The sequence below is a fragment of the Coregonus clupeaformis genome, chromosome 23 (genome assembly GCF_020615455.1).
Source record: "Coregonus clupeaformis isolate EN_2021a chromosome 23, ASM2061545v1, whole genome shotgun sequence".
Classification (NCBI taxonomy): domain Eukaryota; kingdom Metazoa; phylum Chordata; class Actinopteri; order Salmoniformes; family Salmonidae; genus Coregonus; species Coregonus clupeaformis.
The window spans coordinates 41992231-42009886 of record NC_059214.1 but is presented as its reverse complement, the minus strand read 5'-3'; the positions used below and the strand labels follow the sequence as shown (position 1 = coordinate 42009886).

The window sequence follows — 17656 nt, the reverse complement described above, 5'->3', positions numbered from 1 at the left end:
CTTGACACAACTGTAGGAAGCATTGGAGTCAACATGGGCCAGCATCCCTATGGAACGCTTTCGACACCTTGTAGAGTCCATGCCCCGATGAATTGAGGCTGTTCTGAAGGCAAAAGGGAGTGCAACTCAATATTAGGAAGGTGTTGCTAATGTTTTATACACTCAGTACAAAACATTATTTATGTCATATTTACCATTGAAATGGAAATGTATTGTGTGACAATCAAGCTATGTTTTGTGATCTTGTGTGACCAACACATTTATGTTTTGTGATCTTATTTGACCTGTTTTTCAGTCATGCGTGTGCCTGAACAGATCACCGACTGACACCCACAGTATAATCAGAACACTGAACATGAGCCCACAGCATAATCAGAACACTGAATATGAGCCCACAGTATAATCAGAACACTGAACATGAGCCCACAGTATAATCAGAACACTGAACATGAGCCCACAGTATAATCAGAACACTGAACATGAGCCCACAGTATAATCAGAACACTGAACATGAGCCCACAGTATAATCAGAACACTGAACATGAGCCCACAGTATAATCAGAACACTGAACATGAGCCCACAGTATAATCAGAACACTGAACATGAGCCCACAGTATAATCAGAACACTGAACATGAGCCCACAGTATAATCAGAACACTGAACATGAGCCCACAGTATAATCAGAACACTGAACATGAGCCCACAGTATAATCAGAACACTGAACATGAGCCCACAGTATAATCAGAACACTGAACATGAGCCCACAGTATAATCAGAACACTGAACATGAGCCCACAGTATAATCAGAACACTGAACATGAGCCATTACCATTCTGGTAGTGTTCTTGTATATTTGTTGCTTCAGCAAGTCTGTGACAGTCCCCAAATTAGAAATGTGAATTAATATCATTATGATTCATTTTGATACAGATGGCAATAGGCAACAATGTCAAATAAAAACATTCAAGAGTTCTACACAGATTATCTGATTTTGTTTTGTTAAATATAAATACAATTGAGTTTTAAATAATTATATAATTTATGTATGAACAAACAGCGAAGTTTAAGTCTAGATGGTACTTTATCTTATGAGTAGTAATTTCCATAAACCAGTTGATTGAACTGATTACTAGAGTAAATATTAACAACCAATAAAACATACCTACAGTCATAACAACAACACATCATAGAGAACAAAGCGTTACGTTGGAGTCCCTCCAGGTCAGTGCTGATATGGAATTACACTTCCACATATTGTTCTGCATATTTCTATAAATAACCAAAACAGGAAATTAACTCATGTACAGTAACTAGCCGTGGAAGAATCTCAGGATGCGTCCCAAATAGCCTCCTATCCCCCATGTAGTGTACTACATGGCCCTGGGCAAAAGTAGTGCATTATACAGGGAATAGGGTGCCATTTGAAGCATACACTAAGCTTCACAGTAAGATTTGCTAGAAGTTAAAGGAGAAAGGGAAGGAGTCCCCAGCCCCTGGTCCCTTCTCTCTGCTGGCTGACGGCTGACCAGGACTCTTAGAGCTGAAGGGGAACTCAAATCCATCTTCTGACTTCTCCGACTCTGGCCGGGCAAACAGGAAGCCTTCAACACCATACATATTGCTATTACACAGTGTCTCCGATCTAGGATCAGCTTCCTCCTGTCCATTCATTATAATCTGGCCGGGCAAACAGGAAGCCTTCAACACCATACATATTGCTATTACACAGTGTCTCCGTGTCTCCGATCTAGGATCAGCTTCCTCCTGTCCATTCATTATAATCTGGCCGGGCAAACAGGAAGCCTTCAACACCATACATATTGCTATTACACAGTGTCTCCGTGTCTCCGATCTAGGATCAGCTTCCTCCTGTCCATTCATTATAATCTGGCCGGGCAAACAGGAAGCCTTCAACACCATACATATTGCTATTACACAGTGTCTCCGTGTCTCCGATCTAGGATCAGCTTCCTCCTGTCCATTCATTATAATCTGGCCGGGCAAACAGGAAGCCTTCAACACCATACATATTGCTATTACACAGTGTCTCCGTGTCTCCGATCTAGGATCAGCTTCCTCCTGTCCATTCATTATAATCTGGCCGGGCAAACAGGAAGCCTTCAACACCATACATATTGCTATTACACAGTGTCTCCGTGTCTCCGATCTAGGATCAGCTTCCTCCTGTCCATTCATTATAATCTGGCCGGGCAAACAGGAAGCCTTCAACACCATACATATTGCTATTACACAGTGTCTCCGATCTAGGATCAGCTTCCTCCTGTCCATTCATTATAATCTGGCCGGGCAAACAGGAAGCCTTCAACACCATACATATTGCTATTACACAGTGTCTCCGATCTAGGATCAGCTTCCTCCTGTCCATTCATTATAATCTGGCCGGGCAAACAGGAAGCCTTCAACACCATACATATTGCTATTACACAGTGTCTCCGATCTAGGACCAGCTTCCTCCTGTCCATTCATTATAATTTGAAAGGCAAAACTGATCCTAGCTCAGCACACCAACTCAAAAAGAATCACTTCAGAACCTTATTAATAGCAGACACAATTTCCCACCTGGTGGCGATTTGGATCCAGACGGTTTCTATGATGACAAAAAAAAAAAGGTAATAAATTAGGCAAGTTCAGCACTATGTACGGCACTGACACTCTACAGAGAATAACACAACAGAATATATAATGGTACCTTTTCACTGCTGAAATATGAGCTGGTGAAGGGGAAAGGAGGCTCCTACAACGAAACAAAACATTTTAGTCTAATATAAACACTTATTGATGGATTCGTCATCATTGTAAAAAAGTGTGTTTATGTTCCCCCACCTCCTCCTGGGCTGAGCCCAGTTCAAAGCCACAGTCGAAGCCAGAGAAGTCTAGGGGACTAGGAGCTGAGCTCATGGAGAACAGGAAGGCTGGGGATTTCACAGTGGAGCCGTCTGGGTGACTAGATGAGATACTATATAAGACACATCTCATTCATATACACACAGCGCTGCTTGATGTATGGGTGACTAGATGAGATACTATATAAGACACATCTCATTCATATACACACAGCGCTGCTTGATGTATGGGTGACTAGATGACATACTATATAAGACACATCTCATTCATATACACACAGCGCTGCTTGAAGTATGGGTGACTAGGTGAGATACTATATAAGACACATCTCATTCATATACACACAGCGCTGCTTGAAGTATGGGTGACTAGGTGAGATACTATATAAGACACATCTCATTCATATACACACAGCGCTGCTTGAAGTATGGGTGACTAGATGAGATACTATATAAGACACATCTCATTCATATACACACAGCGCTGCTTGATGTATGGGTGACTAGATGAGATACTATATAAGACACATCTCATTCATATACACACAGCGCTGCTTGATGTATGGGTGACTAGGTGAGATACTATATAAGACACATCTCATTCATATACACACAGCGCTGCTTGAAGTATGGGTGACTAGGTGAGATACTATATAAGACACATCTCATTCATATACACACAGCGCTGCTTGAAGTATGGGTGACTAGGTGAGATACTATATAAGACACATCTCATTCATATACACACAGCGCTGCTTGAAGTATGGGTGACTAGGTGAGATACTATATAAGACACATCTCATTCATATACACACAGCGCTGCTTGAAGTATGGGTGACTAGGTGAGATACTATATAAGACACATCTCATTCATATACACACAGCGCTGCTTGAAGTATGGGTGACTAGGTGAGATACTATATAAGACACATCTCATTCATATACACACAGCGCTGCTTGATGTATGGGTGACTAGGTGAGATACTATATAAGACACATCTCATTCATATACACACAGCGCTGCTTGAAGTATGGGTGACTAGGTGAGATACTATATAAGACACATCTCATTCATATACACACAGCGCTGCTTGAAGTATGGGTGACTAGGTGAGATACTATATAAGACACATCTCATTCATATACACACAGCGCTGCTTGATGTATGGGTGACTAGGTGAGATACTATATAAGACACATCTCATTCATATACACACAGCGCTGCTTGATGTATGGGTGACTAGGTGAGATACTATATAAGACACATCTCATTCATATACACACAGCGCTGCTTGATGTATGGGTGACTAGGTGAGATACTATATAAGACACATCTCATTCATATACACACAGCGCTGCTTGATGTATGGGTGACTAGGTGAGATACTATATAAGACACATCTCATTCATATACACACAGCGCTGCTTGATGTATGGGTGACTAGGTGAGATACTATATAAGACACATCTCATTCATATACACACAGCGCTGCTTGATGTATGGGTGACTAGGTGAGATACTATATAAGACACATCTCATTCATATACACACAGCGCTGCTTGATGTATGGGTGACTAGGTGAGATACTATATAAGACACATCTCATTCATATACACACAGCGCTGCTTGATGTATGGGTGACTAGGTGAGATACTATATAAGACACATCTCATTCATATACACACAGCGCTGCTTGATGTATGGGTGACTAGGTGAGATACTATATAAGACACATCTCATTCATATACACACAGCGCTGCTTGATGTATGGGTGACTAGGTGAGATACTATATAAGACACATCTCATTCATATACACACAGCGCTGCTTGATGTATGGGTGACTAGGTGAGATACTATATAAGACACATCTCATTCATATACACACAGCGCTGCTTGATGTATGGGTGACTAGGTGAGATACTATATAAGACACATCTCATTCATATACACACAGCGCTGCTTGAAGTATGGGTGACTAGGTGAGATACTATATAAGACACATCTCATTCATATACACACAGCGCTGCTTGATGTATGGGTGACTAGGTGAGATACTATATAAGACACATCTCATTCATATACACACAGCGCTGCTTGAAGTATGGGTGACTAGGTGAGATACTATATAAGACACATCTCATTCATATACACACAGCGCTGCTTGATGTATGGGTGACTAGGTGAGATACTATATAAGACACATCTCATTCATATACACACAGCGCTGCTTGATGTATGGGTGACTAGGTGAGATACTATATAAGACACATCTCATTCATATACACACAGCGCTGCTTGATGTATGGGTGACTAGGTGAGATACTATATAAGACACATCTCATTCATATACACACAGCGCTGCTTGAAGTATGGGTGACTAGGTGAGATACTATATAAGACACATCTCATTCATATACACACAGCGCTGCTTGAAGTATGGGTGACTAGGTGAGATACTATATAAGACACATCTCATTCATATACACACAGCGCTGCTTGAAGTATGGGTGACTAGGTGAGATACTATATAAGACACATCTCATTCATATACACACAGCGCTGCTTGAAGTATGGGTGACTAGGTGAGATACTATATAAGACACATCTCATTCATATACACACAGCGCTGCTTGATGTATGGGTGACTAGGTGAGATACTATATAAGACACATCTCATTCATATACACACAGCGCTGCTTGATGTATGGGTGACTAGGTGAGATACTATATAAGACACATCTCATTCATATACACACAGCGCTGCTTGATGTATGGGTGACTAGGTGAGATACTATATAAGACACATCTCATTCATATACACACAGCGCTGCTTGATGTATGGGTGACTAGGTGAGATACTATATAAGACACATCTCATTCATATACACACAGCGCTGCTTGATGTATGGGTGACTAGGTGAGATACTATATAAGACACATCTCATTCATATACACACAGCGCTGCTTGATGTATGGGTGACTAGGTGAGATACTATATAAGACACATCTCATTCATATACACACAGCGCTGCTTGATGTATGGGTGACTAGGTGAGATACTATATAAGACACATCTCATTCATATACACACAGCGCTGCTTGATGTATGGGTGACTAGGTGAGATACTATATAAGACACATCTCATTCATATACACACAGCGCTGCTTGAAGTATGGGTGACTAGGTGAGATACTATATAAGACACATCTCATTCATATACACACAGCGCTGCTTGAAGTATGGGTGACTAGGTGAGATACTATATAAGACACATCTCATTCATATACACACAGCGCTGCTTGAAGTATGGGTGACTAGGTGAGATACTATATAAGACACATCTCATTCATATACACACAGCGCTGCTTGATGTATGGGTGACTAGGTGAGATACTATATAAGACACATCTCATTCATATACACACAGCGCTGCTTGATGTATGGGTGACTAGGTGAGATACTATATAAGACACATCTCATTCATATACACACAGCGCTGCTTGATGTATGGGTGACTAGGTGAGATACTATATAAGACACATCTCATTCATATACACACAGCGCTGCTTGATGTATGGGTGACTAGGTGAGATACTATATAAGACACATCTCATTCATATACACACAGCGCTGCTTGATGTATGGGTGACTAGGTGAGATACTATATAAGACACATCTCATTCATATACACACAGCGCTGCTTGATGTATGGGTGACTAGGTGAGATACTATATAAGACACATCTCATTCATATACACACAGCGCTGCTTAATGTATGGGTGACTAGGTGAGATACTATATAAGACACATCTCATTCATATACACACAGCGCTGCTTGATGTATGGGTGACTAGGTGAGATACTATATAAGACACATCTCATTCATATACACACAACGCTGCTTGAAGTATGGGAACCCTACAGGGCTGGTTATTATCTTGCTATAAAATATTAAAATAAACATTAAATCCTTATCGAAACCCCAATTTGTAATAAAGACATTCCAAGTAAATGGAAAATGATATTTACATTTGTTTATTTAACAAAAGTGGTTTATTTAACAGAAACTTAGATTTGATGTGTTAACAAATATGCGAACCCCTTCAGTCAATAGCTTGTGGCTCCTCCATTAGCAGCGATACCTTGGACTAAACGTCTCCTACAGCCAGTAATCAGTCTCTGACATCTGTTTTGAGGGATTTTTGCCCACTCCTCCTTACAGAACTCAGCCAATTGAGTGAGGTTTGAGGGGTGTCTGGCATGAACTGCCCGCTTCAGGTCCTGCCACAGCATCTGGATTGGATTTAGGTCAGGACTTTGACTTGGCCAATCCAAAACACAAATCTTCTTTCTCCTGAGCCATTCTTTGGTAGATTTGCTTGAATGCTTTGGGTCGTTGTCTTGTTTGAAGACCCATTTTCCACCCAGCTTTAGCTCCTTGACTGATGGCCTGACGTTCTGTTCAAGAATCTCCTGGTAATTCATGGTTCCCTTAATGATGTGGAGTCGTCATGGTTCCCTTAATGATGTGGAGTCGTCCAGGTCCAGAGGAGGAAAATCAGCCCCAGATCTTGACATTCCCACCACCATGTCTGACTGTTGGGATAAGGTTATTTTGGTGGTAGGCAGTGTTGGGTTTTCACCAAACATAGAGGTGTTGATTGTGACCAAAAAGGTCAATTTTGGACTCATCGGTCCAGAGAATGGACTTCCAGAAACCTTCAGGTTTGTCCAGGTGGTCTCTGGCAAAGTTAAGATGGGCAGTTTGGTTCTTTTTTGACAGCAGAGGCTCCTTCCTAGCAACCCTCCCATGAATGGCATTTCGATTCAGTGTTCTTCTTATTGTTGAAGCATTCACAGTTACCTGAGATGCAGCAAGGGAGGTCTGCAAATCTCTAGATGTTATGTTTGGGTTGGCTTTTACCTGATTTATTATTGTTCTTGTGGCTCTTGGGGATATTTTGGAAGGGCGTCCACTTCTGGGCCAAGTTGCTGTCATGTTAAATGCTCTCCATTTGTAAATGATTTGCCTCACAGTGGACTGATGGAGCTCAAATCTTTTTGAGATGATTTTATAGCCTTCTCCAGATTGATGTGCTCTCCCTACCCTCGTCCTGATGGCCTCTGAGATCCCCAGACTGATGTGCTCTCACTACCCTCGTCCTGGTGTGCTCTCACTACCCTCGTCCTGATGTCCTCCCACTACCCTCGTCCTGATGGCCTCTCACTACCCTCGTCCTGATGTGCTCACCCTACCCTCGTCCGGATGGCCTCTCACTACCCTCGTCCTGATGTCCTCTGAGATCCCCAGACTGATGTGCTCTCCCTACCCTCGTCCTGATGTGCTCTCACTACCCTCGTCCTGATGTCCTCTGAGATCCCCAGACTGATGTGCTCTCCCTACCCTCGTCCTGATGTCCTCTGAGATCCCCAGACTGATGTGCTCTCCCTACCCTCGTCCTGATGTCCTCTGAGATCCCCAGACTGATGTGCTCTCCCTACCCTCGTCCTGATGTCCTCTGAGATCCCCAGACTGATGTGCTCTCACTACCCTCGTCCTGATGTGCTCTCACTACCCTCGTCCTGATGTCCTCTGAGATCCCCAGACTGATGTGCTCTCACTACCCTCGTCCTGGTGTCCTCTGAGATCCCCAGACTGATGTGCTCTCACTACCCTCGTCCTGATGTCCTCTCACTACCCTCGTCCTGATGTCCTCTGAGATCTCCTTTCCTCTCGGCATGGTGTGCTTTGCATTCACCTTGATGGGTAACACCAAACGGACCAGGTTTCTTATCTCTATTTATCAGAGTCCCGCCCGAACCCTTTCCTAACGATCTCTCCTTTGATTGGTTCATTTGGTAGCTAATTATTTACCCACCTGATTCTACTTACGTACTTGATTTAACCAATGCAACTTGGGTTCACTTATTTTTGCACCTGCACTAATTACTTTTTAATTGTGTTTTTCTACTACACGCGTGATTTCCTCTACACCAACATATGGTATTGGTAAATATAAACCTGTTATGTCAGATCAAAAAGACTGGTTCTGATTAAATGAAGATTTCATGGTAAAAATTGAAACAATCTGTAATTGCACAAGGGGTTCACATACTTTCAAGCAGCACTGTAAGTAAGTAAGTAAGCATTTATATACAACTGGGAGGTCTGCCTCTCAAATGGCCCCCTTTTCCCTCTGTAGTTCGCTACTTTTGACCTGGGCCCAGGGTGCACTACTTTTGACCTGGGCCCAGGGTGCACTACTTTTGACCTGGACCCAGGGTGCACTACTTTTGACCTGGGCCCTGGGTGCACTACTTTTGACCTGGGCCCTGGTGAAAAGTAGTGCACCAAATAGGGTGCCATTTTGGACACAGCCTCGGTTAACTTCTGTTTTAACTCTGCATGTGATGTCTTACTTCAGTGAGAAGGTTGGGGTGCTGGACACAGCTTTCATTCTAGCAGGAGTCTGAGGAGAGAATGCAGCTCCCATTCCTTCATTCTCCTCTTCCTCAGTAATGAAGGATGTAGGCTGTTCCTCTCCTCCCTCAGTCCCTCTCTCCTTCACCTCCTTCACCTCCTTCACCTCCTCCATCTCTACTGTATTGGAGGTGTTCAGACACTCCAGCTATAAAGAGTCAAACAGATTTCACATAGCATCTATACAGAGCATTCAGATTTCACATAGCATCTATACAGAGCATTCAGATAGCATCTATACAGAGCATTCAGAAAGCATCTATACAGAGCATTCAGAAAGCATCTATACAGAGCATTCAGAAAGCATCTATACAGAGCATTCAGAAAGCATCTATACAGAGCATTCAGATTTCACATAGCATCTATACAGAGCATTCAGATAGCATCTATACAGAGCATTCAGAAAGCATCTATACAGAGCATTCAGAAAGCATCTATACAGAGCATTCAGAAAGCATCTATACAGAGCATTCAGAAAGCATCTATACAGAGCATTCAGATTTCACATAGCATCTATACAGAGCATTCAGAAAGCATCTATACAGAGCATTCACATAGCATCTATACAGAGCATTCAGATAGCATCTATACAGAGCATTCAGATAGCATCTATACAGAGCATTCAGATTTCACATAGCATCTATACAGAGCATTCAGATTTCACATAGCATCTATACAGAGCATTCAGAAAGCATCTATACAGAGCATTCAGAAAGCATCTATACAGAGCATTCACATAGCATCTATACAGAGCATTCAGAAAGTATTCACACCTCTTGACTTTTCAACATTTTGTTAGGTTACAGCCTTATTCTAAAATTGATTAAATAGTTTTCCCCCCTCATCAATTTACACACAATACCCCATAATGACAAAGCAAAAACTAGTTTTTAGAAACGTTTGCAAATTTATAAAATAAAAAACTGAAATATTGCTTTGTCATTATGGGTTATTGTGTGTTGATTGATGAGGGAAAAAAATAATTTCATCCATTTTAGAATAAGGCTGTAACGTAACAAAATGTGGAAAAAGTGAAGGGGTCTGAATACTTTCCGAATGCACTGTATAACACAAGAGTTACGAGGCGTCCTAAATAGCACCCTATTCCCTACATAGTGCACTACTACAGAGCCTTGGGCACTGGTCAAAAGTAGTGCACAGTACACTTTAAGGGAATAGACTACCATTTGGGACACATCCACTGTATGCAGGATATAACAGAATAATGAATCTAATGCACAGAACTTCATCAGTGTCCTGTCACTGCAGGATATAACAGAATAATGAATCTAATGCACAGAACTTCATCAGTGTCCTGTCACTGCAGGATATAACAGAATAATGAATCTAATGCACAGAACTTCATCAGTGTCCTGTCACTGCAGGATATAACAGAATAATGAATCTAATGCACAGAACTTCATCAGTGTCCTGTCACTGCAGGATATAACAGAATAATGAATCTAATGCACAGAACTTCATCAGTGTCCTGTCACTGCAGGATATAACAGAATAATGAATCTAATGCACAGAACTTCATCAGTGTCCTGTCACTGCAGGATATAACAGAATAATGAATCTAATGCACAGAACTTCATCAGTGTCCTGTCACTGCAGGATATAACAGAATAATGAATCTAATGCACAGAACTTCATCAGTGTCCTGTCACTGCAGGATATAACAGAATAATGAATCTAATGCACAGAACTTCATCAGTGTCCTGTCACTGCAGGATATAACAGAATAATGAATCTAATGCACAGAACTTCATCAGTGTCCTGTCACTGCAGGATATAACAGAATAATGAATCTAATGCACAGAACTTCATCAGTGTCCTGTCACTGCAGGATATAACAGAATAATGAATCTAATGCACAGAACTTCATCAGTGTCCTGTCACTGCAGGATATAACAGAATAATGAATCTAATGCACAGAACTTCATCAGTGTCCTGTCACTGCAGGATATAACAGAATAATGAATCTAATGCACAGAACTTCATCAGTGTCCTGTCACTGCAGGATATAACAGAATAATGAATCTAATGCACAGAACTTCATCAGTGTCCTGTCACTGCAGGATATAACAGAATAATGAATCTAATGCACAGAACTTCATCAGTGTCCTGTCACTGCAGGATATAACAGAATAATGAATCTAATGCACAGAACTTCATCAGTGTCCTGTCACTGCAGGATATAACAGAATAATGAATCTAATGCACAGAACTTCATCAGTGTCCTGTCACTGCAGGATATAACAGAATAATGAATCTAATGCACAGAACTTCATCAGTGTCCTGTCACTGCAGGATATAACAGAATAATGAATCTAATGCACAGAACTTCATCAGTGTCCTGTCACTGCAGGATATAACAGAATAATGAATCTAATGCACAGAACTTCATCAGTGTCCTGTCACTGCAGGATATAACAGAATAATGAATCTAATGCACAGAACTTCATCAGTGTCCTGTCACTGCAGGATATAACAGAATAATGAATCTAATGCACAGAACTTCATCAGTGTCCTGTCACTGAATTTAAAGTTCTGTGTCCATGTTTGCGATCTCTTCTAACTGATGCAGATGTTACTTGGAAGTGTGATTTTACAGCAGTACCACATGTTGTTGAATAATGATATTATTAAGAGCAGACCTGTTCCTCTAGTACACTCCCCTCCTCCTGGTCTGAAGCGTGCATTTCATCTGGAGGACGGATTTAAAACATTTTACCACCAGTATCAATTTAAACTGGAAATGGGCCCACATGATAAAAAGGATGGTCACAAAGTCAAAGCCCAGAAGTGAAGCATTGAAGATCCTACCCATTGAAGATCCTACCCATTGAAGATCCTACCCATTGAAGATCCTACCCATTGAAGATCCTACCCATTGAAGATCCTACCCATTGAAGATCCTAACCATTGAAGATCCTACCCATTGAAGATCCTACCCATTGAAGATCCTACCCATTGAAGATTCTACCCATTGAAGATCCTAACCATTGAAGATTCTACCCATTGAAGATCCTACCCATTGAAGATCCTAACCATTGAAGATCCTAACCATTGAAGATCCTAACCATTGAAGATCCTAACCATTGAAGATCCTACCCATTGAAGATCCTACCCATTGAAAATCCTACCCTTTGAAGATCCTAACCATTGAAGATCCTAACCATTGAAGATCCTACCCATTGCCTCTGGGTATGACCACATGTCACAGTGTGTGTCTCCTTGTGATGGAGGGTGAGCAAAGGTCTTCTCTAGATGCTCTTCAATTCCCTCTCCTTGTTTCTCATGGCCATCCTGCAAAAGGACCAGAGGAAGATGGCTGACCACTCTAGTCTAGACTGAACTGAGTCCCAGCACCCAGGCTATAGATACCTTAGGCTGGGAGAGATGGGAGGAGGAGGACAGAGAGAGATACCTGGGAGAGATGGAGGGAGGACAGAGATAGATCCCTGGGAGAGACGGAGGGAAGATAGATACCTGGGAGAGATGGAGGGAGGACAGAGATAGATACCTTGAAGAGACGGAGGGAGGACAGAGAGAGATACCTGGGAGAGATGGAGGGAGGACAGAGAGATACCTGGGAGAGATGGCGGGAGGACAGAGAGAGATACCTGGGAGAGATGGAGGGAGGACAGAGATAGATACCTGGGAGAGATGGAGGGAGGACAGAGATAGATACCTGGGAGAGATGGAGGGAGGACAGAGATAGATACCTGGGAGAGATGGAGGGAGGACAGAGATAGATACCTGGGAGAGATGGAGGGAGGACAGAGATAGATACCTGGGAGAGATGGAGGGAGGACAGAGATAGATACCTGGGAGAGATGGAGGGAGGACAGAGATTGATACCTGGGAGAGATGGAGGGAGGACAGAGATAGATACCTGGGAGAGATGAGGGAGGACAGAGATTGATACCTGGGAGAGATGGAGGGAGGACAGAGATAGATACCTTGGAGAGACGGAGGGAGGACAGAGATTGATACCTGGGAGAGATGGAGAGAGGACAGAGATAGATACCTGGGAGCGATGGAGGGAGGACAGCGATAGATACCTGGGAGAGATGGAGGGAGGACAGAGATAGATACCTGGGAGAGATGGAGGGAGGACAGAGATAGATACCTGGGAGAGATGGAGGGAGGACAGAGATAGATACCTGGGAGAGATGGAGGGAGGACAGAGATAGATACCTGGGAGAGATGGAGAGAGGACAGAGATAGATACCTTAGGCTGGGAGAGATGGGAGGAGGAGGACAGAGAGAGATACCTGGGAGAGATGGAGGGAGGACAGAGATAGATACCTTGGAGAGACGGAGGGAGGACAGAGATTGATACCTGGGAGAGATGGAGGGAGGACAGAGATAGATACCTGGGAGAGATGGAGGGAGGACAGAGATTGATACCTGGGAGAGATGAGGGAGGACAGAGATTGATACCTGGGAGAGATGGAGGGAGGACAGAGATAGATACCTGGGAGAGATGGAGGGAGGACAGAGATTGATACCTGGGAGAGATGGAGGGAGGACAGAGATAGATACCTGGGAGAGATGAGGGAGGACAGAGATTGATACCTGGGAGAGATGGAGGGAGGACAGAGATAGATACCTTGGAGAGACGGAGGGAGGACAGAGATTGATACCTGGGAGAGATGGAGAGAGGACAGAGATAGATACCTGGGAGCGATGGAGGGAGGACAGCGATAGATACCTGGGAGAGATGGAGGGAGGACAGAGATAGATACCTGGGAGAGATGGAGGGAGGACAGAGATAGATACCTGGGAGAGATGGAGGGAGGACAGAGATAGATACCTGGGAGAGATGGAGGGAGGACAGAGATAGATACCTGGGAGAGACGGAGGGAGGACAGCGATAGATACCTGGGAGAGATGGAGGGAGGACAGAGATAGATACCTGGGAGAGATGGAGGGAGGACAGAGATAGATACCTGGGAGAGACGGAGGGAGGACAGCGATAGATACCTGGGAGAGATGGAGGGAGGACAGAGTAGATACCTGGGAGATGGAACAATAGATACCTGGGAGAGATGGAGGGAGGACAGAGATAGATACCTGGGAGAGATGGAGGGAGGACAGCGATAGATACCTGGGAGAGATGGAGGGAGGACAGAGATAGATACCTGGGAGAGACGGAGGGAGGACAGAGATAGATACCTGGGAGAGATGGAGGGAGGACAGAGATAGATACCTGGGAGAGATGGAGGGAGGACAGCGATAGATACCTGGGAGAGATGGAGGGAGGACAGAGATAGATACCTGGGAGAGACGGAGGGAGGACAGCGATAGATACCTGGGAGAGATGGAGGGAGGACAGAGATAGATACCTGGGAGAGATGGAGGGAGGACAGAGATAGATACCTGGGAGAGATGGAGGGAGGACAGAGATAGATACCTGGGAGAGATGGAGGGAGGACAGAGATAGATACCTGGGAGAGATGGAGGGAGGACAGCGATAGATACCTGGGAGAGATGGAGGGAGGACAGAGATAGATACCTGGGAGAGATGGAGGGAGGACAGAGATAGATACCTGGGAGAGATGGAGGGAGGACAGAGAGAGATACCTGGGAGAGATGGAGGGAGGACAGAGATAGATACCTGGGAGAGATGGAGGGAGGACAGAGATAGATACCTGGGAGAGATGGAGGGAGGACAGAGATAGATACCTGGGAGAGATGGAGGGAGGACAGAGATAGATACCTGGGAGAGATGGAGGGAGGACAGAGAGAGATACCTGGGAGAGATGGAGGGAGGACAGAGATAGATACCTGGGAGAGATGGAGGGAGGACAGAGATTGATACCTGGGAGAGATGGAGGGAGGACAGAGATTGATACCTGGGAGAGATGGAGGGAGGACAGAGATAGATACCTGGGAGAGATGGAGGGAGGACAGAGATAGATACCTGGGAGAGATGGAGGGAGGACAGAGAGAGATACCTGGGAGAGATGGAGGGATGACAGAGATAGATACCTGGGAGAGATGGAGGGAGGACAGAGATTGATACCTGGGAGAGATGGAGGGAGGACAGAGATAGATACCTGGGAGAGATGGAGGGAGGACAGAGATTGATACCTGGGAGAGATGGAGGGAGGACAGAGATAGATACCTGGGAGAGATGGAGGGAGGACAGAGATTGATACCTGGGAGAGATGGAGGGAGGACAGAGATAGATACCTGGGAGAGATGGAGGGAGGACAGAGATAGATACCTGGGAGAGATGGAGGGAGGACAGAGATAGATACCTGGGAGAGATGGAGGGAGGACAGAGAGAGATACCTGGGAGAGATGGAGGGAGGAGATGTCTAGTGGAGACTGATGGTCATCCTCAGCCTGAGACGCTGACTGTCTGTGAGACTCTGCTGCCGTCAGTAGACCAGAGATGCTGGACAAAAAGGTTAAGGACTACATTTCCTCAGCCAAGGACTACATTTCCTCAGCCAAGGACTACATTTCCTCAGCCAAGAACAGCTCACCTTATCTGACACACTCCCAGAGGACTACATTTCCTCAGCCAAGAACAGCTCACCTTATCTGACACACTTCCAGAGGACTACATTTCCTCAGCCAAGAACAGCTCACCTTATCTGACACACTTCCAGAGGCTATAAGGACACTCCTGACTAATCTAAAACTGACCCTCAACTTAACCCTAACCAATTCTGAAATTAAATATCTGGGGAGACCTCTTTTACGATATGCTACTCCAAATATTGCGATATCTGATATAATCATTTTGGCCCGGTAATGACTAGATCATTCCAGACTATAATTGTTGATCTTTTATACAATATTATAATCACATTCTCATTAAATAATCTTTGTGTGGTGAAAAAATTAGGCTTAGTTCATTTATTTAGACTTCATTTACCATATTGATACAGCCTAACAAATAAAACTTCACAGTTTTGATTTGTAGTGTTGAAATAGAGTATGGTCTTGAACATCACAATATACCTTCTTGCACTTGTCAATGTCAAATATCACAATATCGATTTAATCATATATTGGCCCAACACTAATCGTTTTGCAGGTCAGTGAGTTTCGGTTGACATTAACCGTGCAAAAGGATACCTTTCCAATGGGTTCTCGATGGACAATGTTTGACCTGAGGGAAGAAAGAAATAAGCTTGTACTTCTTTGCACTGTACATCAAACCAACAACACAGGATATTCAATGGACTAAAACATGTTTGTTACCTAGTAGAGGATATTGGTTACCATATTGGTTACCTAGTAGAGGATATTGGTTACCATATTGGTTACCTAGTAGAGGATATTGGTTACCATATTGGTTACCTAGTAGAGGATATTGGTTACCATATTGGTTACCTAGTACAGTGTTTCCCAACTCCAGTCCTCCAGTATCCCCAACAGCACACGTTGTTGTAGCCAGGGACAAACTCACCTGATTCAAGTCATCCAGGGCTTGATGATTAGTTGACAAGTTGAATCAGGTGTGGTTGTCCGGTGCTGCAACATTCATGTGTACTATTGGGAACCACTGCCCTAGTAGTTACCTCGTAGATCCTGCAGAGCTTTCTCTTTGGCTGTTATCTGGTCCTCACAAGCTTTAATCCTGCTTTCAAGCTCTTCTTTTTCTGACTGGATCATCAGCAGCTGCTTGGCCAGAGGATTCTGCCAGTAACTCTCTTTGTGCTTCTGGAAAACCTTCCTGTAGCGCTCTATTCTCTCCTGGTACACTTTCCTACAGCAGACACACTGGAGGCCTAAGTATAACTGATGCAGTGTTATGGGTTGTCTAATAATTCTGTACTTTTTCACTGCACTAGTTGAGAGCATCTGCTAAATGACCATAATATAAATGTCAAGACAAAATGTAGGCCTACATGTCTTGATTGCAGTTGTCTCGTCTCCTCTTCAGTTCAGCCTGCAGTGTCTTCTCATACTGCAACAGGAGGCTGTTAGCCCCCTTTAGACTGCAGGAGAGGGGGTACAATGATACAATAAATCACAGCAGGGCCTGTATTCACACAGGTCCAGGATCAGGTCCCCCCTGTCTATATAATGATATTCATATGATCTACAGTAAAGGGCAAAACTGATCCTAGATCACCACTCCTACTCTGAAATGTTTTGTGAATACAATCCAAAGCTAGGGCAGGCCTCCAAACACGACGAGTTGAGCTTTTACCAAAAAGTTCTATTTTGGTTTCATCTGACCATATTACATTCTCCCAATCCTCTTCTGGATCATCCAAATGCACTCTAGCAAACTTCTGACGGGCCTGGACATGTACTGGCTTAAGCAGGG

At 43.6% G+C, this 17656-nt stretch overlaps 1 protein-coding gene across 8 annotated transcripts in view; it reads right to left on the bottom strand.

Moving 5' to 3' along the window:
* Positions 1-238: 238 nt before the first annotated feature.
* LOC121537097 overlaps positions 239-17656 on the bottom strand; it is a 36118-nt gene continuing 18700 nt past the window's right edge. For 2 of the 8 annotated variants that reach the window (XM_041844865.2, XM_041844864.2), the window contains exons 5-15: positions 17232-17321; positions 16902-17089; positions 16456-16489; positions 15661-15766; positions 12534-12663; positions 12012-12061; positions 9291-9499; positions 2848-2980; positions 2714-2758; positions 2584-2611; positions 239-1604 (exon numbers count right to left, since the gene is read on the bottom strand). In XM_041844865.2, coding sequence (XP_041700799.1) covers positions 1459-1604; positions 2584-2611; positions 2714-2758; positions 2848-2980; positions 9291-9499; positions 12012-12061; positions 12534-12663; positions 15661-15766; positions 16456-16489; positions 16902-17089; positions 17232-17321 — 1159 coding nt within the window. In that variant the 3' untranslated portion in view covers positions 239-1458. The other 6 variants (XM_041844868.2, XM_041844870.2, XM_041844866.2 and 3 more) reach the window with 6 other exon arrangements.